At 44.3% G+C, this 27,398-nt stretch overlaps 1 protein-coding gene across 2 annotated transcripts in view; it reads left to right on the forward strand.

Annotated features, from left to right (window-relative positions):
* LOC147018377 (protein TASOR-like) overlaps positions 1-27,398 on the forward strand; it is a 128,736-nt gene that overhangs the window by 78,211 nt on the left and 23,127 nt on the right. For both annotated transcript variants that reach the window (XM_085897964.1, XM_085897963.1), the window contains 4 exons: positions 3,743-3,808; positions 12,978-13,364; positions 23,238-23,503; positions 23,775-23,856. In XM_085897964.1, coding sequence (XP_085754090.1) covers positions 3,743-3,808; positions 12,978-13,364; positions 23,238-23,503; positions 23,775-23,856 — 801 coding nt within the window. The remainder of the gene's footprint in view (positions 1-3,742; positions 3,809-12,977; positions 13,365-23,237; positions 23,504-23,774; positions 23,857-27,398) is intronic.

The following is a 27,398-nucleotide window of genomic DNA, read 5'->3' on the forward strand; positions in this document are numbered from 1 at the left end:
CTGTCAATCTGTAGTGGAGGAATGTTTTCAGGCATTCTACCAAGAAGCATCTATTACTAAAAGGAGAGGCATCCTCCATCATCAATGCTCTGCACAGAGTATGGTCCCAACCTCCTCTCTCCTCATCCCTCCATCACACAAAGAAGAAGCAGGACCTCAAACTTTAGGTGGTTCATGCTGTCGTAAAATAATAAAAATGGTACCGTTGGAAAGCTAAAATTCGATTTACTTGGTTGGAAAGCTAATAATTGATTTACTTGGAATAAAAAATATTGTCTGTTTAATCACAACGATACCCATTTCAAAGACTTTTTCAAGATTGAAGAAGATGCTGGAATGAGAGCCTAATGCAGCGGTTCCAACATTCACATTTATTATTTTATAACTGGAGGAATCATTGAGCACACGGAAGGAGCGCACAAAATTATATATAGTAATACTTTGGAAGCAATGGAAAATATGTGCAAGTGCACAGGATAACACAAACGACAGCCACCATGACAGCAGCAACAACAATAACAACTGCATGTTATAAAATGTATTTTTTAAGGGATTTTAAATCAAGGAATTTTCAAGGAAATTTTGCACAGGAGTAGGCCATTCGGCTCATCATGCCTGCGCCACACCAATACTAGATTTTTTAATAAATCCGTCAATACACCTTCCCTTCGTGTGCAGCCTTTTGGCTGCTTCACTGGTACTCATTTCACCGACCTCGGAAGGATGACAGGCTCAACCCCCTGGTGTTAATTCAGCGGTAAAAGGGGCTTGAACTCAGGACCCTAGGATCCCAAGCCACCACCCTAACCACTAAGCTGACACCACGTATAATCCTCATTGAGATTCGCAGATTGACTCTTGCAATATGTTTGTGAGGTGCAATATACTGTCTTTTCATTCAACCCATCAGCGAAGCGATGGGTAGACACGCCTAGTATTACTGATTTTATCCTTCCGTAGACGAAAGCAGGAGGCATGTTTTTGGGTTAACCACCCAGCTTGTTCGTCTGTTCGTTGATGTTTATGTTACCACGATAACTTGTGAACCACTGCAGGGATTTCAAACAAACTTGGCACAAGTAGGGACTGCAATACAAAGATTAACTGATTAGATTTTGGGTTCAATCGGTTAAAGGTCATGTGCCCTTTGAGAATCATTTTGCAGACCATAACTTGTTAGAAGCATCTGATGTCTCCTACTTCTATTTTCTCTCTCATGCTCTCTCATGCGACCTTTGTGTGTAATGTGACCTTTAACTGAGATCAAATGTAACGGTGCATTGACATCTCCTGCAGGCGGAGAGATAGCCATCGACGCATTGGTGTCTTTTTCAATTTTCCATTTATTTTTTGTTTTGAAACCAAAAATGTGGTACTGCATTGGCACAATAAGGCCATCCATATTGTACAAGGCTTACCTTTCCTTTTTGAACATGGGAAGTCAACCAACAATATGCTAAAATATATTGTCTACCGAAATGGAAGAGTGAAAGTGAAGGTCGTCGATGAGCATACAAGTAGAAATATGATCAGGTCAAGTAGATAACAGCAAAAATAATGTTAGTTTTAACCTTAATCAATAAATGGTAACACACTGGATTAGATGAATCTACCTTGTCTCACACACACACACACACACACACACACACACACACACACACACACACACACACACACACACACACACACACACACACACACACACACACACACACACACACACACACACACACACACACACACACACACACACACACAAACAGTAGAATATACCCTGTTGAGCCAAAACATTATGACCACCTGCCTAATTTGCTGTTGGTCCTCCATGTGCCGCCAAAACAGCGCCGACCCGCCGAGGCATGGACTCTACAAGACCCCCGAAGGTGTCCTGTGGTATCTGGCACCAAAACATTAGCAGTAGATCCTTCAAGTCCTGTAAGTTGTGAGGTGGAGCCGCCGTGGATCGGACTTGTCGGTCCAGCACATCCCACAGATGCTCAATCGGATTGAGATTTGGAGGCCAGGGCAACAACGTGAACACTTCATCATGTTCCTCAAACCATTCCCGAACAATGTGTGCGGTGTGGCAGGGCGTATTATCCTTCTGAAAGAGGCCACTGCCATCAGGGAATACCATTGCCATGAAGGGGTGTACCTGGTCTGCAACGATGTTTCGGTAGGTAACACGTGTCAAACTGACGTTCACATGAATGGCCAGACCCAGGGTTTCCCAGTAGAACATTGACCAGAGCATCACACTCCTTCCACCGGCTTGTCGTCTTCCCACAGTGCATCCTGGTGCCATCACTTCCCCAGGTAAATGCCACACACGTACACGGCCATCCACGTGATCTAAAAGAAAACGTGACTCATCGGACCAGGCATCCTTCTTCCACTGCTCCAAGGTCCAGTTCCGACGTTCGCGTGCCCATTGTAGGCACTTTCGACGGTAGACAGGGGTCATCATGGGCACTCTGACCGGTCTACAACTATGCAGCAGGGTGCGATGCACTGTGGACTGTGACACATTCCTCCCGTGACAACCATTAAAATTTTCTGTGACTTGTGCCACAGTGGACCTTCTGTCGGTTCGGATCAGATGGGATAGCCTTCGTTGGTCTCACGCATCGATGAGCCTTGGGCGCCCAACACCCTGTCGCCGATTTGTGGTTTGTCCCTCCTCGGATCACTGTCGGTAGGTACTCACCACTGCTTACCGGGAGCACCCCACAAGCCTTGCCGTTTCAGAGATGCTCTGACCCAGTCGTCTAGCCATAACAATTTGGCCCTTGTCAAAGTCGCTCAGGTCTTCTTTACTCCTGCCCATTTCTCCTGCATCCAACACATCAACTTCAAGAATTCACTTGCTGCCTAATATATCCCACCCCTTGACAGGTGCCATTGTAACAAGATAATCAATGTTATTCACTTCACCTGTCAGTGGTCATAATGTTTTGGCTCATCAGTGTATGTGAAGCAGAAGCTGGAAAGACAAAATCTATATCCTCACCTTATTGAAATTTATATAATACACATTTAAGCACCTTATCATTATAGTGATTGCAAGTGTAAAGAAACGTATTACCTTTCTTTAAACCATGTTTTGCTTTAACTTCGTGCTTCATTATTTTTGTCTGCTTTGATCAAGTGTTTCTTGGGGTGAGTTATTGCTGGCATTTTGGCGAAATTCCATATTCCTGACAAATTCCTAAAAAGCCATCAGTTCCAGTTTAACTTCACGCCTAGTTATCTGATTCGTGAAAGATTTGGGCCAAACTCCCCCCTCAGTCAGGTCAGGTATGGGAACGTGCGCCAAAGCAGCGCCCCTCAGCCTACCACTCAAGAAGGTGGGATTAATTTTGGTTGTGGTGGTAGTAGTTAGTAGTTCGTAACAACCAAGTGTTTATTGTGCCTAGAAACTGGTTCATGTCTTTCGGTTTTAAGTACGGTGCTGTCATCCTTTGTCATGAAATGATTGTTGAAGATTGATTATGTGAACCTTTCTTCGGAATACATTGATAATCTGTTTTTCTTAATGTGCTAATCTTTGTGTTATGTCATCCAAAGCATGCATCTCCTCACACTTTTTACTTGTTCCATCTTTCAAACAGTAGCCAGATCACGATGGATCACTTGTTCTGTTCATTTAACTTGCTATGATTGCTGCCAGATATAAATTCTGCCTTTTGCTGAATACCCCATGATGTCAACCAAAAAAAATCTATTGTTTCTTTGCTTTCAGAGTGGAAAGAATTGGAAACGAAGTACCTTCATGCTATGTTCGTGTTCCATGATCCCATGATTTACAGTGAGTACCATTTTTCTTTTCACTATTGCTAATTTTTTCGTTGTTTTGGAGTTTTAGTGTAATGCTTTTGTGCCATACCTCCACAAATTAACTACCGTATCTCCACCAAAATGGGGGAAAAAATTATTCTGAACAAATTTGAAGTCTCACATGGTTCAAACATCAGGATGCCATACCACCCTTATTCATGAACTGCAAAGTACGAGTAAATACGATTTTCTTTGTGAACTGTGCATATAAGAACTACTGAATCGATGAAATGCAACCGAGCACTGTAAACTACAGGGCAATGCCTCATTTGCCTTTCCATATGAATCTGATCTGGAGTGAGCCGACCTCGGGGAGGGGTGGGGGGGGGGGCGTCACACAAATTTTGTCCACTCGTCACACGATGATTGGCAGCTGTTTTTATTTTAAAGAATAACGTTTACACACATCTCCTTGAAACATCGAAAATGCAATGCTGTTTTTAATATTTGTTTATTACCTCCGCAACCGAAGGTGAAGGAGGTTATGTTTTCACCCCTCTCGTTTGTTTGTTTGTATGTCTGTTTGTCGGTCTGTGTGCAGGACATCTCAAAAATTTGTGGACGGATCAGGATGAAATTTTGTGGGCAGGTTGGGTGTTTGACAAAAACAAACTGATTAGATTTTGGTGAAGATCCGAATGCGGATCCGACTCCGAGAATTTTTAAAGTATATGTTCACCATTGAGAGATGGGCCTAAACTCGTATATAGCACGATGTCTCAAAAAGTTGTGGACATGTTGGGTGTGTGACCACGACGAATTGATTCGATTTTGGTGAAGATCTGAATCCAGATCTGGATATGAGAATTATTTAATATCGAAAGTGATTCTTCACCATTGAGAGGGAGGGCTCAAAAACGATTATAAAGCATGATACTTCAAAAAGTTATTGGGCCCAATATGCTCTCCTGGATCAGTCATTACTTGGTGGAGGTATGCGCTCCACCGAGTGTCCTCGTTAAAAGTTGTGCACAGTACGCACTAGTCCATAACCACAATAACTCCAATCTGCCGATTTCTGAAAAATTCCTGAAATGGCCAATGTGTGTTGTGTTGTGTTGTGTTGTGTTTCATAAAGCACAACATTCTCTCTCTTTCTCTTTCTCTGTGTCTCTCTCTGTGTCTCTCTCTGTGTCTCTCTGTGTCTCTCTCTGTGTCTCTCTCTGTGTCTCTCTTTTTCTCAATACCTTTCCTCCTCTCTTTCTCTCTCTTTCTCTCTCTCTTTCTCAATACCTTTCCTCCTCTCTTTCTCTCTCTTTCTCTCTCTCTTTCTCAATACCTTTCCTCCTCTCTTTCTCTCTCTTTCTCTCTCTCTCTTTCTCATCTCCCTTTCCTCCTCTCTTTCACTCTCTCTTTCTCTCTATCTTTCCTCCTCTCTTTCTCTCTCTTTCTCATCTCCCTTTCCTCCTCTCTTTCTCTCTTTCTCTGTACCTTTCCTCCTCTCTTCCTCCCTCTCCCTTCCTTCCCCCCTCCCCCACCCCTTCATACCCCCATCAGCGAAGCGACAGGTTGTATGTGCTATAATCTATGAAACAGCTACACCTTCCTTTGATAGTCCATTGCTTTTTCCATGATCCACCTCAGATTTGAAATTTGATCTCTCGTCCCTCTTCCTCTTCTGAAACTTGCTCAAAGTGATTTTTTTGTTATGTTGATGAAGTCTTCCAATCTGTGTTTAATGATCTTCAGTAACATCTTGCATCTTGTGAAATCAAGGCAATGGTTCAGTTGTTTGAACATTCTCTTGGATCCCCTTTCTTTGGCAATGGGATGCAGACCTCTTGCTTCCACCTTTTCTTCCATACCATCTTGCTCCAGATGTGTGTACTGATAGCTATTAACATTTTGATTGCCTCCCCCCAACCTCTTTATAGAGTTTTATATTGGAATTTCATCAGCACCTGGTGCTTTTTCATTTGCCAGCTCTTTCAGGGCTCCACATGCCTCACATTCTTTCACTTATTGGGTCTTGGTCGTATTTTCTTTCCTTGAAGGTCTGGTCAGGCATGGGAGCATGTGCCAGAACAGCGCGTCGCTGCGTCCACTTTCCGCCGGTACTCCAGGGGCCTCCCTCTGGCCATCCCCCAGGCAGATGCCAGGCCCATCCCCGTCTCCTTGAGATGATGGTCAACCTGCTGCAACCACGAGGCACATGGTCGGCCCACTGGCCTCCTCCACTCATGAGCCTCTCCCGCTGAGGGAATCTGGTGAGCAGGATCAGCGTCAGGAAAACGAGCCACGTGTCCATACAGCCGCAACTGATGCTCACGGACTATGCAGGTAACAAATCTCATCCGAGTCTCTCTCAGCAACCGCTCGTTGGACACAAAATCCGACCAGCGATAGCCAAGGATTCTCCGAAGAGACCTGGTACCAAAGGAATTAAGTCTCCGTCTCAGATCCTTGGTCAGAGTCCAAGTCTCGCATCCATAGAGCAAGACTGGAAGTACCAAACACCTGAAGACTCGGACTTTCATCCTCCCGCACAGGTACCGGCAGCGCCACACCCCATGATCCAGTGAATCCATGACTCCCCAGGCCCGACCCAGACGTCTATTGACCTCTGACTCACAGCCAGCAGAGACATGAATATCACTGCCAAGGTAAGTGAATCTCTCCACGACCTCAACATCCTCACCACAAACAGACACAGACAGGACAGCAGCATCCAAGATGTCACTGAAATCCTGGATCTTAGTTTTGACCCAAGAAACCCGAAATCCCAGCGGCTCCGACTCCTCATTCAGCACCCCGAGGGCCCCCAAAAGGATATTTAAAGTCTCCGCAAAGATGACTGCATCATCTGCAAAATCAAGGTCCGAGATCTTGACATTCCCAAACGATGCACCGCAGCTTGATCTCTCCGACATCCTCCCTAAAATCCAGTCCATACAAGTGCTGAAAAGTGTGGGGGCCAGTACACACCCCTGACGAACTCCAGTAACAACTGGAAATAAGTCAGAGATGGTACCACCACACTTCACAGCACTCTCAGTACCAGAGTAGAGTTCAGACATCAGATCGATCAGTTTTGGTGGCACCCCACGAAGACCAAGAATCCTCCAGAGGGCATCCCGATTCACTGAATCGAACGCTTTACAGAAATCAACATAGGCTGCAAGCAGCCCCTGCCAAAACTCTCATCTTCTTTCGGTGAGGACACAAAGAGCAAGGATACGGTCAATCGTTGACCTCTTTGGTGTAAAGCCTGACTGCTCTGGACGCTGGTGCTCAAGCAGATGGTGGCGAACCCTATCAAGAATTATCCGAGCAAAGACCTTGCCCGGCACTGAGAGCAGCCTCACCCCTCGGTCGTTGTTGCAGTCTTGGCGATCACCCTTCCCTTTCCAGAGAGGAACAACAAGGCCCCTCTTCCAATCAGTTGGGATGATGCCTGTGTTCCAGGCAGAGCACAAAACTGCATGGCAACGACACGAGTGCAGCATTTCCACCAGCCTTGAGAAGTTCAGCATGGATGCCACAGATCCCTGGAGCTTTGCCCCGTTTCAACCGGTTCACCGCAGCCCGTGTTTCCACAAGCGAAGGTGGACCACAGTTGATTTGAGGGTCAGCAACAGGGATTGTAACACCCTTGACGTCCAACTCGACAGCTGGGGGAGCAGCCTGGTACAACCGCTCAAAGTAATCGGCTCAGCGGGCCTTCACTTCAGACTCCTCTGTCAAGAGCCTACCTCTCTCTGCTCTAACTGCAGTGCTCCGAGGGATGGGCTTGGATGAACGCAATGCGCGAATTCCCCTGTAAGCGGGATGAGAATCACCTGTCCACAGGTGATGCTCTATCCCCTCACAGATTCCTCGCACATAGGCCTCCTTGTCCACCCTCAGTGCATGTACAGTTTTACACCTCAGCTCCCTGAACAGCTCAGCTCTGCCATTCAGCCTGGCCCTGCGACTCTGGTCAATGGTATCCAGTGTCCCTTGAGAGACAAAATTCTTCTTTGCCCTGCAGTGAGTTCCAAGAGATCCACCGGCAACATCAAGGATGGTGGTCTTGAAGGCACTCCACAACTCTTCAGGACCCCCCAAAGCACCCAGACCCCCCAAGTGTCCACTCAGCCTGTTCACAAACTCCTCAGCTACTCTCTCATCCCTGAGCTTGCCAACATCCAGCCTAGGCTGGGATGGTACCATTCTCCAGGATTTAAGGTGCAGCTTTGGAGTTGCAGCAACAAGCCTGTTGTCAGTATTGAGGAACTGAGCACTCCGGTGGACCCTGCAGTTCTGGATCATCCTCCAGCGACCGTCAATTAGGACATGGTCAATCTCCTTTGCCACACCGCCAGCGTTGGAATACCAAGTCCAGCGATGAGCTTGTGGGCGCTGAAACCATGAACCAGCCACCCTAAGTCCATGACTTCTTGCAAAGTCAAGGAACTTAGTGCTATTCTGGTTCATAGTTCCTGACCCATGGGGACCAACACACATCTCATAACCATCCCTATCAGTTCCAGTCGATGCATTGAAATCCCCCAAGACTGGAAGTGTATCTCGTCTGGGGCACTGATCAACCACAGACTCTAGCGTGGTGTAGAATGCATCCTTCACGGTGAGGTCAGTCGGAGCATAAACAGAGACCAGGGAAATCACACCAAAGGAGTGACAAATCCTTAGTCTCATATTACGCTCATTGACCGGTGTTACCTCAATTATCATTGGGGTCAGCTTATTGGACACAGCCACAGCAACTCCTTGGGTATGGCAACCATCAGAGTGACCAGACCAATAGTAGGTGTAACCACCCACCATTATCTCGCCGCAATCCGGTCTCCGAACCTCAGAGAGAGCTGCAATCCCGATGTCCAAACGCTTGAGCTCAGATGACAACAGAGACTGGTGATCATCCTCTCTTAGGGATAGGACATTCCAGGCACCCACCCGAAGGGACCGCCTCAGGTTAACCCAAGGAGACCGCCGTCTGGTGGACGACACCTCAGCACCACTCAGACTCACTCTCCCGCAATCTGACCCGGGGATGTTACCCCGTGGTTTCCCTCCTATCATCAAAGATTGGGGGTCCCGAAGGCTTTTCCCCAATCCCGTCATCCGGTGAGCTGCCCTGCCAAGGGAAGCTGCACAGGAGGTACTCCCACGGAGTGGGTTTTCAGATTTTTTTTTTGCGTTTTTGTGTTTTGCGGAATGAAGGGTTTTACGGTGGCCGGAGTGCAAATCCTGCCACCAACCTCCTAATAAAAAAAAGTAACCCAACTGCAGGAGGAAGTCCGCAGACACAGTTTGGCACTAGATATGGATGGCCGTTGGCTCACTAGGAGCTCCTCCGCCCTTTGGCAGGTTTTGTTTTTAATCCTGCTGGGTGTCCATATCCAAACACCCTCCTCACCTGAAAACCTGGTGGGGGGAGACGGTTTAGTCGCCGACAACCCGACCATGGAACAGGTTTGTACAGGTTTACATGGTACCTGTAGCAGGTCACAGATCTTACCTGACCTGACACACAACCTGTCCACAATATTTCCTTGAAGGTTATCATCATATTGCTATCTTATGTCTATAGAGTTTTGGTTTCGTTCTTCCATCTTTACCTCTGCCACCGAAGGTGAAGGAGGTTATGTTTTCACCTCTTTCTGTCTGTTTGTTCTGTCTGTCTGTTTGTTTGTGTACAGGATCTCTCAAAAAAGTTGTGGATGGATTTGGATGAAATTTTGTGGACAGGATGGGTGTGTAACAAGGACAAACTGATTAGATTTGGGTGAAGATCCAGATCCCGATCTGACTACTGGAATTTTTAAAGTGATTCTTCATCATTGAGAGATAGGGTGAAACCAATATATAGCACAATATCTCAAAAAGTTGTGGATTGATTTAGATGAAACTTGGTGGACATGTTGGGTGTGTGACAAGGAAGAGGGTCATTCCACCTCAGATCACCCAGCAAAAATATAATTTGTAACCCGACCCCCTCAGATTTGGCTAATTTTTTGCATGTATGTTACATATGATAGTCTATGTTCACATACAAAATTTTAGCTAAATCAGACTAGGGGTTGACGAGATATGACCTTGAGAACTTTTGACCTTTTCGACTCATGTCGCGTTTCCACCAAAATTCAAACCCTCATATCTCGGCAACCCCTTGCCCTATCTCGATTATTTTGGTGTCGTTGGAAAGGTAATTGTCCATAGAATGCAAATCCAGCATCAGTTCGTTGATCTAGTTAAGTTAGGGGTGGATGATTTATTGACCTGACATTTGACCTTGATCTTGACCTTGAAGACCTCGTGACCTTGACCTGGCCTTGCATGAAAATGAAAGTTCATACTGTCTACTATACCATATCAAATAACTGGAGGGGTAGTATTTTTTGTTCTCGAGATATTTTTGGCCAAAGTTCAAAGGTCGTAAAAATGCAACCAAATCATGATGTGATCGACATGCCCAGGCTCGTCAGTTTACAGTCAATATTAGCTAGATTACGTTCAAACATGAATGGACTTTTCCAGGCCTGTTTCGCAGTGCTGCCGATGGAAAACAAGGCAAAACTGCATCGAGTTTTTTTTGTCATACTAGAATACATCGTTCAGAAGATTTTCTGATATCAACTCCTAATGGTAGGTTTGGCGACACTTACGATTAGAGAGTTGATATCAGAAAATTTTCAAAAATGTATTATTTAGTGCTATTAGCATAGGAGTGGATATCAGAAATTTTTTTGAGATGCCCCCCCCCCCCACCGTCTAAGTTGCAAGTCACCAAAGGAGCATGTTACAACTTGTAGTGGAACCAACATGTGTCATCAACTATGATTGGGATGAGTCTGGGCACAATATTGACTGTAAACTGACAAGCCTGGCCATGTCTATGTACGTCATGATTTGGTTGCATTTTTACGACCTTTGAACTTTGGCCGAAAATATCTTGAGAACAAAAAATACTACCCCTCCAGTTTTTTGATGTTATAGTAGACAGTATGAACCTTCATTTTCATGCAAGGCCAGGTCAAGGTCACGAGGTCTTCAAGGTCAAGATCAAGGTCAAATGTCAGGTCAATAAATCATCCACCCCTAACTTAACTAGATCGACGAACCGATGCTGGATTTGCATTCTATGGACAATTACCTTTCCAACGACACCAAAATAATCGAGAGAGGGCAAGTGGTTGCTGAGATATGAGGATTTGAATTTTGGTGGAAATTTTGACTTTCGTCAAAAAGGTCAAATGTTCTCAAGGTCATATCTCGTCAACCCCTAGTCCGATTTAGCTAAAATTTTGTATGTTAACATAGACTATCATGTGTAACATACATGCAAAAAATTAGCCAAACCTGAGGGGGTCGGGTTACAACCCTTGGGTGAACTGAGGTAGAATGACCCAAGAACTGATTCAATTTTGGTGAAGATCCGAGTCCGGATCCAACTACTAGAAAAAATTTTTTTAGTCATTCTTCACCATTGAGAGATGGCGCTCAAAAACGATATATAGCGTGACATCTCAAAAATGTATTGGGCGCAAAATGTTCTCGTGGATAAGGCGTTACGGGGTGGAGGTATGCATTCCACCGAGTGCCCTTCTCGTTTACACTGTTTTCAACCTCTTGTTACAATTCGTCTGGCATTCTTTAAACCAGTTCCAGCTTGTCAAAACGACTTCTCTGCCTTGCATCAAGGTCATGTAGCCATTACTGGCAACGTGTACTTGCTGTTTGCATGGCCATCCACGGCCTGCTGCCATGACTTCATGTAACCCTGATCGAGAAACTAAAATGGGGTAGTAAACCTTGCCTCAGATCCTGTAAATTCACTGGTTAACGAATGGAAAAGGCACCTCCTTTAATGATTGTTGTCTTTTCTTCGTTAAACACTTTGCCTTTGTTTTCATAACCTGAACCACAAGGCAGCAGCTGATTTTCATTCAGAATTTCCTCGTCATCCATGAGCTGCCAACCAAGTCTAATTGGCCCTTTCTGCCTGAAGCAACTGCTTTTAAGGTGCTAGTGATTTGTTTTTCACCTCTTTTCCTGTTAGTGAGAACCCCACCAATAGAAGGCTTTACTTTCCTTTTTCGACATTGGTGCAAAGTTTTTAAAATAATCTTGTTGTGCAATCCAAAATCCAATCCTCGATCTCTTCTGAAATTGGATACTTTTCCATGAGGATTGAACTCTGTAAATTGCATAATGATAAAGTGTGAACTTGTTTAAATGTGATCTGGGATGATAAAAGCTATTGGTAGTTTGTTAAATAAATAAAATGAACTTTTGCAGCTACTTTTTGCTTGGCATCAGTGGTGGCCACCTGTACAGGTTTATAATCTCATTACTTGACATAGCAGCTGCTGTCATTTTAAAGTACTTAAACCTCGTGCACAACACCATACGGTTAATAGTGTAACCGCTCTCCAGAGAATAACTGTACTTATGTCTATTTGTGATTAGGTGGGAGAGGGTGTTGGCAGGAAATTAGCGATCTGTACCAGGCTGGGGATGGAAGGAGTGTCCATGACTATAGAGCTTTTAATCATCGGGTCCATTTACTTCCACTGCCATTATGAATCGCAGCCTGTTGGAGCTTCCCAGCTAAACAATGGTATTGCATACTTGGTTGTCTTGGGTATTTTAACATGAAAATTAATAGCCAGTAGTATGTTTATTTTTGATGTATTAGGCTATGTGCAAGACATACTTGGAAAAGAATACGAGGTCAGTTTATGCTTTTTGTGATTTATTTTATATCTGCATCGTGTTGCGGTCCTGTGACTGCCTTATCTCCTTGGGGCCCTTCGTCATTGCTGTCCTCCCTGAACACAGATGGCATACTTCTTTTTCATTTTTTCAGCTGCTTATGTTCGTTATGTTTTGATTTGACTCATACTAATACGAGTTAAACATTGTGCCGATTTATTGTATAAATATTCCATTCTGCTGACATGTTTTTATAAATATATAAATAATCCATTTTGCTGACGATTTTTCCTAAAAAACTTGTGTTTAACGAGTATGTGCACTAAATGCTGTTTGATGTCAGTCAACAATGTATTTGTTTGATCCGATATTCTGCAAAGCTAACAGAAGTGAAAATTAAAATGATAGCACATTGTGGGGCACTTCCCAATTGTATTTATGGCTTTCATTTTTTTTGCTCCCACCACCTTTCCTTGCTGCAGTTCAAAGACCGGAATTGCCTGACACGCAGCCACCTGAGGTGAAGGCAGTGATTGCCAGCCAGAATTTAGTTGTAAAGCTATTCAATTCCAACCATTGCAAGGCCCAGGGATCTTGGTCTTATGCCGGCGATACGCAGGCAACTGCGCCACTGTCAGCCATGCCTTGCGAGCGTGTGGCACGGTACTTCCAGTCATTGCTCAATGTTGACCCTTCAGAGATGCCGTCGACTACTGAGCAGTCGTTTGAACCAGTGCATGACGAGCTGCGTAACAGCGCAGCAGCAATCCCTAGGTCTCGCTTCTTCAGCCAGGACCTCCTTTGCTACCTTGAGCAGCCTGACCGATATCAACTTTCACCGACCAGTGTTGGAAAGTTTGGTTATGGAAGTAAGTTCTTGCTTTATGTGCCTCCCATGGAAAATCGCATCCGTCCTCATTTGATATGGGTTATTATGGTTTAGCACAGTAAAATATGAGGAGGTCAATATAACTTGGCTCTGTGACTCTGTATCTGTCTGCAAATCTTTGTTTGGAGCTTCCATTTCAAATTCGTTCAAATGTTCTATGTTGGGACTGGCAGCCTTTCTGGCAATGTTGGGACTGTTCCATGTTGGGACTGGCAAGACTGGTCGGCCAGGCTGTAATTTGCTCCCCCAAATTTGACGTTAAGCAGGCCAATTATCACGAATGCTGCTCAACATTTCTTGCAGAAATTGCATTTATATTATTTGAAACGAGATAAAGTCCTCAAATAGCAGATCATTAAACTCTTAAAACTGCTGAAGTGTTGTTTTTTAGGAACTCCCCATCAGTATAAAGTGATTCTTGTTTTTTCTCAAATGGCCAATGCAATCTTACAACCACCTCTGTAGCTTGATTTTATATATATATATATATATATATATATATATATATATATATATATATATATATATATATATATATATATATACACATACACATACACATACACACACACACACACACACACACACACACACACACACACACACACACACACACACACACACACACACACACACACTTCAAGGCATTGCTTTGATTTTCAAATGCTGCGACTGCTTTCCTTTTTGCTTCTGGTTTGACATTTTCATGAGAAAATGATTACATGTCAAAAGTTCAAGTACACTCCCAGTCAAAAGTTTTAGAACGCCCCCATTTTTCCAGTTTTTACTGAAATTTAAGCAGTTCAAGTCCAGTGAATAACCTGAAATGGTACAAAGCTAAGCAGTAAACTGCCAGAGGTTAAAAAAAAGTTTAGGTTACCAAAAACTGAAAAATAATTCAAATTTCAGAGTTGTTTAAAAAATGGCCCTTTTCAGGGAACAAGTAGTGGGTTAGCACCTGCAGCTGTTTTGCAACAATGCAAGTAAATTAAGCCTTGAAAGTTGATGCAAACAATTCCTACAAGTGTCCCAACTTTTGTTGATTAGTTACAAACCCCCTGTCTGTATAAAAGCAGTGTTCGAACAGACTGTGTTGCTCCAACCTCTGAAGCATTATTTGGACAATATTGCACTGCAGGTAGTAGTATATTGCTATCATAATGGTGAGAATAAGACAATTAACAAAGGAAGACAGACAGACCATTATAACCCTTAAAAATGTAGGTCTTTCCTTTTGAGAAATTGCAAAGAGAGCCAAGGTGTCAGTGAGTACAGTTTCCGACACCATCAAAGGGCACTTGGAAACTGGAGGAAACTCTGACAGGAAGAGGTCTGGCAGACCCAAAGCCACAACACAATCAGAAGACAAGTTTCTGAGAGTCAACAGCTTGCGTGATAGCCTGTCCAGACATAACCACTGTCCGGATATCACCGAAGACAGAGAGAGGGGAGGGAAGAGTGTGGGAGGGAGGGTGCTGCACTGTATTGGGAGGGGCTAGAGCAAGGATGAGAGAGAGAGAGAGAGAGAGATAGAGAGAGATAGAGAGAGATAGAGAGAGATAGAGAGAGAGAGAGAGAGAGAGAGAGAGAGAGAGAGAGAGAGAGAGAGAGAGAGAGAGAGAGAGAGAGAGAGAGAGAGAGAGAGAGAGAGAGAGAGAGAGAGAGAGAGAGAGAGAGAGAGAGAGAGAGAGAGAGAGAGAGAGAGAGAGAGAGAGAGAGAGAGAGAGATAGAGAGAGAGATAGAGAGAGATAGAGAGAGATACAGAGAGATAGAGAGAGATAGAGAGAGATATATATATATATATATGCATATGCATATGCTTCATCAACCACACACACACACACACACACACACACACACACACACACACACACACACACACACACACACACACACACACACACACACACACACACACACACACACACACACACACCTTCTTGATATCGGCAAACTCCCAAAAAACCTGAGTAGCTTTCACAGAAAAACGACGTTGCATTTATACAGACGTTTCAGGGATATGCTCACAAACATGAGTCTTTATAAACAGCTGTGTGTGATGGGTGGAAAAAAAATTTGGCTCGGTAATTTAGAAATCTCGTTAATATGGCAAACGGCTCAGAAGTCGGGTGTTATTTCACAACTCGCTCAGAATGATGGGGCACGAACCACTCGCTTAGGGCGACGGGGTGTGAACCATGATGTGGCAGGCAAAAGCATCTGCAGTGAGTGAATGATTAACTCAGGACGTAGCATGGTACCGCTATCGACTGTAAGGCGTTTGGCAAGTGGCTTAAGCACTCATGCAAGCACACCAATTAAATGGTTGATAAGGAACGGTTGGCCAGGCTGTCGTTGCATATCATATTGGATCTTTTTAACTTTAAAGCCAGTCTTCACCAGAACGCAACAGTTCATGAAATAAAATGAATTTGTTCAAATAATGACTTTATCCACAAAATAGTTGCAGCTTAATGCAGAACAACCCTGGAGACATCGCAAAGTTCAATCGCTCATGAAATGAACATTGCACATAATCCGCCAGATTGCCTGATCGTCTTTGCACGTGTCACGTGGTACATCGGTTCGGGGTCTGCGCAAAGTTATAACTTTTTTTAAAAAAACATCAGTTTTTTTTTTTTACCAGATTTGCTTTGATTCCCTGTAGAGCACCTCGCAAAACCTCTGAAAATTTAGACACAGATCTGACAGACACGATGGATAGGCAGTCTTTGGGAGACAGTGCGTGAGGTCTAGCTGTGAATGTTTTAAATCGTACAGCTCAGTGAAGCTCGTTAATTTTGTTACGTTCATAAATTTTTTTTGTTCACTCAATATAATTCTCCAAATAGTAGAAAAAGGTAAGTTTAATGCTTTGGAAATTTCACTTTTTCTTGTATATCTAAGGAGAAGGAGGGAACATAGCCTTGCTTGTTTAAAAAAGATAGGTATATCGGCTTAGTTACATGACTCGTTATTTATTTAAATTATCAGATTTCACAACAGATTTCAACACTTATTTAGTGTGGACGATATACAATCCTCAAAACCAAAATCATATTTCGATGATATACTTTAAAATTAGTCCGTTAGAGTAAATCATGGAAAATCATATCATATAATGCATGAAATCGCTCCAAGCTCCTAATTTGAAAACTGTAGCGCTTACAAAAGCCATGTATACAGCGATTCGTAGCTCTGGTGAACAGGCATTTGATAATACAAATTGGGGGGGGGGGGGGAATAACTATTGTTAAGAAATCGTTGCGGCCTGTTCCAAGTCACGGAATGGTTGAGCAGGCCAAAAAAAAGTGACTGCTTTAGACCCCAGCGAGTTAGCCGAGGATCGCCTGATGAAGGATATAATTAAACAAGGCCCTTAATTATCTTCAAAAGGGGTGTTTTAATTAACCCAACACCCAATTTTCACTCTTGCACTTCCTCGGAGTTTTCTTAGTGTGCGTGCAAAGATTCAGGGTGTGAGATTTTATGGTTTTGGAGTTATGGAGGACACACACACACACACACACACACACACACACACACACACACACACACACACACACACACACACACACACACACACACACACACACACCTATAAGAAGGTCCAAGTGGTCTCAATGATCAAGGGTCTAATCTGTCTGAAGGGTGTAAAGGGTCCAAATGGTGTTAAGGTCGAAGGGGTCTTTTGGGTCTTCGGGGACTTTTGGGTCCTCGGGGGGTCTTTTGGGTCTTTCGGGGCCTTAAGGGTCTTGGAGAATTAACATTCAAACAGGATGTGATTAAAAGGCGTAGTCTTCACAGACTCTCTCTCTCTATCGAGTGCAGCCTGTGGCTGCTGGTTGCATCATTGGTTGGGACGTGGCAATACCACTGATGCAGTGTCCCCCTTACCAGTACACTGGTACTCATTTTGCCAACCTCGGAAGGATGGCAGGCTGAGCCAACCTCCTGGTGTATCTTAATTCAGCGGCCAACGGGGCTTGAACTCAGGACCCTAGGATACCAAGCCGCCACCCTAACCACTAAGCCAACACCAGGTTTCTTCACAGACTGACAGACAGCTTCACGGCTTCACCACCTCACCGTCCTTCTATTTCGTTTTTATCCCCCGCCGCGTGGATTTTCCAGCTTTCTGTGAGGATCTGTTTGATTGTATAATTAAAGACTTGTTTCTTTTTCAATGGCTGGTGTGTCCGATTCATATTTCTGATCACTCTCTTCAACCTGTATTTGGCAAGCATGGTGAGTTCGGCTTTGTGTTAGAAGAGCCCTTCACCTTGCAGTGGGCATCTTGTCTGCCGACATTTTGTTGACGTTAAAGATCCCATGGTGTTCTTCGGGAAAAGCAGTCGAACTATCGCTAGCATCATGGCCATATTCCAAATTCCTGCCTGAACAGAATTGCAGGGAGAATTGAATCAGCGGCACAGCCACACTCTCAGCCAATGATGCTACCCCGCAGCCAATGATGCTTTGGTGTTTACTTCTTTCCTTTTCACTGTTTGCTGTTTTCTGCCTTCGGTAGTCTTTAAGTTTCAACAGCTGAACAATACAACACTCGCTTCCACCGCACTGTGACCGAAGTCTGCCTAAATGTATACCTTTTAACCCAGGGCAGCAATTGACTAATCGCTTTACAAGCCTATCATCACCTTGCAGTTCCACTGGGTCAGTACAATGCAAACCCAGGTGGTTTATTCCTGCTAAATCCTCTAAATGCAGTGGAAAATCGATATAACGCTAAGCGTTATAGCGATGGTACTGATATAACGCTCATACACCTTGGACCCCAAAAAATACTACTATTTCATGTTTAAATGCAAAAAAGTGAGAAAATAGAGACAAAGTTAGTCCAAAATAGCGCTAAGTGGCGAAAAAAATTCAAGCCGTCATCGCCCTGTGTTGAGTTGACATGTGGTGTGAAAATACTCACGAGCTGTCATTTTCTCGCACTTTTCCCGTATAAATGGCGAAGCTGAGATGAACAAAATCAATTCAATTCAAATCATCATATCATCCGTATCTCCTGTAACTCACGTTCATGTTCCCTTCTAACACCATGCAACACAGTACACAACATAAATACAGTACTGTACTGTACAAGATTAACTAATGTTCGCGTGCTCTACCGCCCACATCCTTTCGGAAGAGTTGTCAACAACTTAAATCTAAGCTCCCGTTACATCTCCTGTACCAGTTCTTCGACATCTTCATCACCTACCAGCCGATAAATCTTCAAATTTATTAGTTTTGTTTGCTCTGTTCAGTTCAGCCGCCATGCCAAAGCGGAAGTGTTATTCCATAGAGGAGAAGCTACACATAATTAAACTGATACGGAATGGTGAAACTCAAGCGACCATCAGCAAGGATACATGCATCGCCGGTTCAACTCTAAGAGGATGGTTGAAGGATGAAGAGAACATCAATAGCTTCATCGTCACTGTCAACTCCAATGAAGGGATGAAGAGGAAGAGGGTCAAGCTTGGGAGGGATCAGGAGTTGGACCAGGAACTATTCAATTGGTTCTGCAAGTCGAGAGAGCTTGACATACCCATTTCAGGCACCATCCTCCTTCATCAGGCCAAGAAGATCAACAAGGATCTTCACAAGGAAGAGAAAGGTGAAGATGCTGACTACAGCTTAACCAGGGGGTGGCTGCAACGCTGGCAGGATCGACATGGGGTCCACATGAACCAACAACATGGAGAGGCCAAGTCTGCAGACCTTGAATCTGCCAAGAACTACCTCTCTGTCTTCAATGAACTAATCGAAGACAACTTCACAGAAGACCAGGTTTTCAATGCAGATGAAACTGGTCTGTACTACAAGACCCCTCCAGACAGAACTATGGACCTGGATGACAACCCATCAAGAAAGACTGGACACAAGAAGCCAAAGGACAAAGTCAGCCTCCTTCTCTGTGCCAACAGGTCAGGGTCTCTGAAGATGACCCCGTTGGTCATAGGGAAGTCACTAAACCCCAGGTGTCTACACCATGTCAACAGATCCCTCCTTCCCTGCATTTACACCAACACCAGGAAGGCTTGGATGACAGGAGTCTGTTTCAAGGACTGGTTCTTCCAGAGGTTCTGCCCTGCTGTGCGGAAGCACCTGAGAAAGCTTGGGCAAGAAGAGAAAGCTATCCTCCTCATTGACAACGCCCCATCTCATCCATCAGGAGACATCTTAAACTCCAAGGATGGGAAGATCTTCGCTTCCTTTATGCCCAAGAACACCACCAGCAAGATCCAGCCTTTGGACCAGGGGTCATCAACTGTTTCAAGCTATTCTACAAAGATAAATTATGCGAAGCTATGGCCAGGGAGCAGAAATAGATGACCGTCTTCCTCAAGGCCATGGACGTTAAGAAGACGATGGAGTTTGCAGGGCCAGCCTGGGAGAAGGTCACCAAGGACACCATCATTAACTGCTGGAGGAAAGGCCTAGGTCTTCCGAAGTCTGATAATGAAGAAGACTTCAATGGGTTCTCCAAGGAGGAGGTGGGCAGGTCTGCCATCACGGCCCTCAACCTCGCCCCTGGCACATCAGCTCTTGAGGCTCTCCAGGCCTGGGTTGATCAAGAAGAAAGAGACCTGGCTGAAGAACTGCTCAGAGAAGAACAGCTGTCAACTGGAGAGGAAGAGGAACCCCTAGAGGAGTCAGAAGAAGAAGAGGCACCAGTTGAACCTCTCCCCCAGCCTCTCCACTCCAAAGCTGAACAGTCTTTCCTTTATGGTCTTCATTGGTTGGAGTCCTTGGATGAGCAGGAATGCCCCAATCTTCGTTTGAAGATACACCAGGTTAAAATCCTTCTGGATGACACCCGAAGACTCTCAAGAGCATCCATGAAACCAGCCAAGATCACCGATTTCTTCAAGATATAAATTCCGAATTCTTCAAGATATAAATTCCGTATCTGTTTTGTGATTAAGGAAGCGTAAATATTTTACCGATTTATGTGATAATGTACATTTTGTATTTTTTATTTTGTAAGTAATGTTCGATTGTACATAAAAAAAAAAATATATATATATATATATATATTCTATATGCATTCAATTCCTGTGTTTATTTCTTGTTTAAAAAAAAAAAGAAAAGAAAATAACTTGACCGCTTCGTCATCAACCCCAACAATCCAAGATGGCGGACATACATGTCCACGTGTTTGGCTCTGGTTTGTATGTAATACAAAATATTTTTCACTGCATCAGTATAGCACTGTATCGTTTATAACGCCCTAGTCGCTTTGGACCCCACCGGTGAGCGTTATATCGATTTTCCACTCTAAGCATCCATGAGGAAGCCCTGCATAATTCAAGATGAGTTTTTAAATCTTTGGTATGAGTTGGTTAGCATTAGAATCAAACCACCAACCTCCCAAACTCGAAGGAGGAGCTCCAATCATTCTGCCACCGAGTCTGTATTTTATTTTATTTTAGTTTAAAGGTCGTGTGAGGAGGAGGAAGGATTCAAAAAACATTTTCCTGACCATGGAGCAAAAGTCCTTTTATGTTGGTCATTTTTATAGTTTTGTTTGTGGGGTAGATTGAGGAATTTCATCATAACGATAGGATTCTATAGCATAGCATGGTCCATGGACGAGTAGGAGACATCTCAATGTAAGTTTAGTAGGGAAAACCGTGAGCTTAGGATTGTTATGTGTCACCACACGAGGGGGGGGGGGGTGCTGTTAACTTGGTAGGGTTTAAGGCTAGTTCTCCCAGTGTGTGATTTCCCCCCTGTGACCTTTTCCTATGTTTTTGCATTTACAACTCTGGAAATAAAAGAACCAACTTTTCGACAACAATAACCGGCAGACCAAGACACCACCTCCTCAGAATAATACCCCCCCACCCCCCGTTTCTTATGCTTAATTGGTGAAACGTTAGAGGGAGCTTGACATAGTGGACACGGTGGATGGAAGTGAAGGGACTCTTGATTGCTCTTCTCGGCACGATGAGAAAGCTGCCCGATTCTCGTTGTGTGTTGGTGTGGATTTGTTCACGTGCTGAAATAAGATGTTCGCCATTGTCTGATCGGCTGGGTCATGAAGTTTGTATTCTTTGAGGAGAAGGAAAGAAGAAGGGTGTGTCTCTTGGCATTATATCAGAGCCTCAGCAATCGTCTTGTTGTATGATCAAGGAGAAAGGCGGCGGCGCCCTTTGCTGTGAGCGGGCCTGGTGTTGAGAGGGGAGCATTGTCGGCAATATTCGATCGTGAGAAGAAACTGTACAGCGGTTTGTGGGCTCATGGCGTTGAAGACCGCCATCCATTAGGAACGACTTGGTGTCATTTTGATGCGTTTTCTGGCGCGGTGGCTACGTGGTTCGACGACAGGCTTCTTAAAGGTTATCTCTGGACACAAAGCTGAGTACCAGCATAAAGGGAAGATTTCCTTTGCCCTTGTCTGTTTTTGTGACTGAGTGGAGACATCTCAAATTAGGAATTAGTTTACCTCACTTTTCATTACCTCATGTTTTGATTTATTTCATTATCACTCGTTGAGTTATTTTCATTATACATCTTTGATTTAATTTTATTAAACCATCATTTTTTGAATTTGCTTGTGTCTGTCTATTCGTTGTAGGTTCGAGAATAAACCCATGTGCTTCTGTTCTGGTGAACGCCTTTGTTGGTTCCCATCCCCCGCGCGCCATAATCTCCAAGGATTTTGGCTCTTCGCCTCCGAGTGAAAGCCGTTTGGCTATCCGTCCAGGCTGGTGTTAACCTGACTGGAACACCACAATGTATACACCTCATGTTGGCTTAATGGTTAAGGTGGCTGGCTTAAGATCTTTGGGTCCTGAGTTTGAGCCCCTGTTGAGCTGTTGAAATAACACCAGGTGGGGTCGACTCGGCCTGTCATCCTTCCGAGGTTGGCAAAATGAGTACCAGCTTCCTGGGGTAATAAGCCATTCGAGTATCCTGCATCGGAGTGGCAACCCGTCCAGGTCTGTACTCCTTAGCAAAATGAATGCCTCGACAGCCCGATGTGCATCGTTGTGTGAAAGTAATGGTTATTATTATTACTATTATTATTTTGTGCAGCTAGTCCACCGCTGATGGGTGAATTTCCTCATGCCATTGTGAAATGTCTTTTTGTCTTGAAAAAATTTCCTGGGAAAAAACTTGTCACTTTGACTAGTACATGAAAATCTATGAGGTACGATTACTGCAAGAGTTCTAGCTGCTGTGAACACACTCATGATTGTAAATGCACACAATGTATGTATCTGCCCAGTGTATTGGCTAATATCTCACAAAGAGCATTTTTATGGTGATGGTGATATTCTTATCAATAAGCTTGAGGGGATAGTTTTATTTTATTTTATTTTGTAATGACTGCATGCTGCATATTCACATTATTTTAAGTGCACACTTTTGTACTTTACACCAAAACTTAAACTTGTGATACGTGCTGTGCTACCAGATGCTGTTTGTGTCGGAACGTTGGATGTAAAATGAAGGTTTTTTTCAGTTACGATTTCTGCAGTTTTCGAGAGGGCAGTTTTGATTTTACCTGGGTCGAAGGTGAAAAGGTTTCAATAGAGGAATGGTAATTTTAGATTGCTGTAACACGATTTGTGTATGTCTGGGACTTGTTGCTTGTTTTCGCAATATGCACCAACTGAATTATTTTAATACAAGTTATTAATCATGTAATATTAAACCATTTATTCATGTTGAAAGTTTTTGCCTATTCATATTTTGTACATTTTCCCCATCTAAATCTTTATATTGAAAAACCTTATTTAATGTTATTAATATATACGGTAGTTTGTAGATTTTTTTACCACATTTTATGTTTTCACTTTTGGGTTAACTGGCATCTGTCTTTACCAATAGGTCATGGAACTGAAAGGATTGGTGTCCTGGAGGCTTGTGACGATTCACCTCCTCACCTGGGACCTCCATCAGATATTCCACTTGACAAACCAGTAGATGGCCAGACACCAAACTCCAGCAAAGTTCATTCACCAAGCTCTGCACCTGCTGTCGGTGTCGGTCGTCCACCGTCCAAAGGTGTTGACGCAGATTATGACATGGATCAGCTGAAGCAACTTATAGAGCTAGTTTGGGCTCGCAAGGCATCTCAAGAGACTGTGAGAAAGGTGAGCAAAGTTTGCCAGAATTATCAGATTTAAATGTCAGAAAAGTAAGTGTTGTATTTTTGTTTTGAAAATCCGACGTTTTCACAGACAATACCTATTGTAATCTTGCCTGAGGGCTTGTTAATGTGCGTGTGTGTATAACTTCTGTTACATTTCTATTTACAAAAGGTGAACATCTTTAAAGATGGTTGTTTTGTGGTAATTGGAAGGCCTAAATGAGAAACGTTGACCTTTTTAACTGGAGTTTGATTTTGCACTTTTATACCATTAGGATAATGATGCAGGAGAAACGTCCTCAAGGAACCCTCCAGGTGGTGAAACATTCCTTCATGAAGTTTCATGTCACCAATCAGGTAAGCAACAACATCCTTAATGTTCTCTTCAGTATTTAAACCAACTAGTTGGCCCGTTGGTCTGTTGGACCAACTTTTCATGGGTTTTAACAGTCTTGTTGCAGACCCGCCTACTGTTCTGCTTGAGCATTAGCTTGCGTTTCACCAAGCCCAGATGTGCTTGAGCCAGCGTGGGGCTTATATGTTCGTAATTATTTTTGTCATATGATACCACTAGTGTTATTATTGTTGTAAATATTATTGGTATTAATTAATATGTGCTTTGTTACCATGTTGACATTTAGAAGTTAAAAGGTTCAGGGTTTTAACCATGTATGAGCTCTTAAACGAGCTATTCACATTCTTTAGACTTTAAAAAAGAAAGAAGGCCTCAATGTTTCGGGCAACATGCTCTGCCCATCGAGAGGAAGAAGTAACTGGAACGAATGAATACAGCTTTTACAACAGCTCCTCACCCACCATTGGCTGATTATTGTGGGGTGCTGATTGGCTAATTCTTGTGAGGTGCTGATTGGCTGTTGAATGCATGTTACCGATTGGTTGGTACATTTTTCTCATCATTATCCAATGTCCTCAGTGTATTGCAAGCTGTAGTTATAGGTGTCGATTTGTTAATGTGGGAGAGCCAGATATTGCTAATGGCCAATCATAATTGGATTCCACAAGCCCGACCCAGACGTCTATTGACCTCTGGCTCACAGCCAGCAAAAACATGAATATCACTTCTCAGGTAAGTGAATCTCTCCGTGACCTCAACATCCTCATCACAAACAGGTACAACAAGATAGCAGCATCCAATATGTCATTGAAAGCCTGCATCTTAGTTTTGACCCAGGAAACCCGTAATCCCAGCAACTCCGACTCCTCATTCAGCACCTCGAGGGCCGCCAAAAGGATATCCAGAGTCTCCGCAAAGATGACTGAATCATCTGCGAAATCAAGGTCAGATATTTTGACATTCCAAAACGATGCACCACAGCTTGATCTCTCCGCCATCCTCCCCAGAAACCAGTCCATACAAGCGCTGAAAAGTGTGGGGACCAGAACACACCCCTGACAAACTCCAGTAACAACTGGAAATAAGTTGGAGAATGGTATCACCACATCTCACAGCACTCTCAGTACCAGAGTGTAGTTCAGACATCAGATTCATCAGTTTTGGTGTTACCCCACAAAGACCAAGAATCCTCCAGAGGGCATCCGGATTCACTGAATCGAGCGCTTCACAGAGATCAACATATGCTGCAAAGCAGTCCCTGCTGAAACTCTCGTCTGCATTCGGTGAGGACTCAAAGGGCAAGGATGCGGTCAGTCGTTGACCTCTTTGGTGTAAAGCCTGATTGCTCTGGGCGCTGGTGCTCAACAGATGGTGGCGAACTCCATCAAGAATAACCCGAGCAAAGACTTTGCTCAGCATTGAGAGCAGCGTCACCACTCTATAGTTGTTGCAGTCTTAGCGATCACCCTTCCCTTTCCAGAGTGGGACAACAAGGCCCCTCTTCCAGTCAGTTGAGATGATGCCTGTGTTCCAGGTAGAGCACAGAACTGCATGCAATGACAGCATTTCCACCATCCTTGAGAAGTTCAGCATCGATGCCACAGATCCCTGGAGCTTTACCCCATTTCAACCAGTTCACCGCAGCTTCTGTTTCCACAAACGAAGGTGGCTCACAGTTGATTGGAGGGTCAGCAACAGGGATAATAACACCCCTGACATCCATCTCAACAGCTGGTGGATCAGCCTGGTACAGCCGCTCAAAGTAACCGGCCCAGCGGGCCTTCAGTTCGGACTCCTCTGTCAAAAGCCAACCGCCCTCCACTCCAACTGCAGTGCATCGAGGGATGGGCTTGGAGGAAAGCAATGCACAAATTCCTCTGTAAGCAGGACAATAATCACTTGACGACAGGTTATGCTCTAAACCCTCACAGATTCCTCGGACGTAGGCCTCCTTGTCCACCTTGGTGCACGTGCAGTTTTATGTCTCTACTCCCTGAACAGCCCTGCTCTGCCATTAAGCCTGGTCCTGCGACTCTGGTCAATGGTATCCAGTGTCCCTTGAGAGACAAAATTATTTTTCGCCATCCGGTGAGTTCCAAGACATCCACCGGCAACATCAAGGATGGTGGTCTTGAAAGCACTCCACAACTTCAGGATTCCCCAAAGCACCCAGACCCCCCTAAATCCCCACTCGGCCTGTTCGCAAACTCCTCAGCTACCCTCTCATCCTTGAGCTTGCCAACATCCAGCCTAGGCTGGAATGGTACCATTCTCCTGGATTTAAGCTGCAACTTCAGAGTTGCTACAACAAGCCAGTGGTCAGTATTGAGGAACTGAGCACTCCGGTAGACCCTGCAGTTCTGGATCATCCTCCAGCCACCATCAACGAGCCCATGGTCAATCTCCTTTGCCACACCACCAGCGCTTGAATACCAAGTCCAGCGATGAGCCTGTGGGTGCTCAAACCATGAACCAGCCACCCTAAGTCCATGACTTCTTGCAAAGTCAAGGAACTTAGTGCTATTCTGGTTCACGGTACCAGACCCATGGGGACCAACACCTGTCTCATAACAATCCCTATCAGTTCTAGTCAATGCATTGAAATCCCCCAAGACTAGAAGAGTATCTCGCCTGGGGCACTGATCAACCACAGAATCGAGCATGGCATAGAATCCGTCCTTCATGATGAGATCACTCGCCTCAGTCGGAGCATATGCAGAGACCAGGAAAACGACACCCAAGGACTGAGGAATCCTGAGTCTAATAATATGCTCGTTGACCGGTGTTACCTCAATTTTCATTGGAGTCAGCTTATTGGACACAGCTACAGCAGCTCCTTGGGCCATCATCAGAGCAACCAGACCAAAAGTTGGTGTCACCACCCGCCATGACCTCGCCACTATCCGGTCTCCGAACCTTAGCGAGTGCTGCAACACCGATGTTCAAACGCTTGAGCTCAGATGATAACAGAGACAGGTGATCATCCTCTCTTATGGATAGGACATTCCAGGTACCCACCCGAAGGGACTGCCTCAGGTTAACCCAACAAGACCGCTGTCTGGTGGGCGACACCTCAGCACCACCCCGACGCACACTACCGCGATCTGACCCGAGAAGGTGACCCCATGGTTTTCCTCCTATCATCAAAGAGTGGGGGACCCACCAGCTACGCCCTAATCCTGTCATCCGGTGAGCTGCCCTGCGGAGGACATGGATGTGTTCTACTTGTGTCATGTGAAAAGAAAGTTTCGTACAAAAGATAGTCCAGGGAGTTCCAGGGTTACAAAGGGATTCTTTTATTTATAATCACACCAGGAACTGGAAATGCAGTATGCACTAATAACATACCAATAAGTTAACATGTTATATTATGGGGCTGTTAAAGACTGCTTGTGAAATGTGCCCCTTTTGCTCAAATCAGTTCACCTTTGAAATGTGAAAAAATATATTTAACTAACGCTTTGATGCATATGAGAACGCTTGGAAAGTATTACGTCAAGACGTACTTGGGCAGGAAAGACATACAGTTGGTTTTAAACTTTAA

The sequence above is a fragment of the Eptatretus burgeri genome, chromosome 10, assembly GCF_056783735.1.
Source record: "Eptatretus burgeri isolate ZD-2024b chromosome 10, Ebu_testis_v1, whole genome shotgun sequence".
Taxonomy (NCBI): domain Eukaryota; kingdom Metazoa; phylum Chordata; class Myxini; order Myxiniformes; family Myxinidae; genus Eptatretus; species Eptatretus burgeri.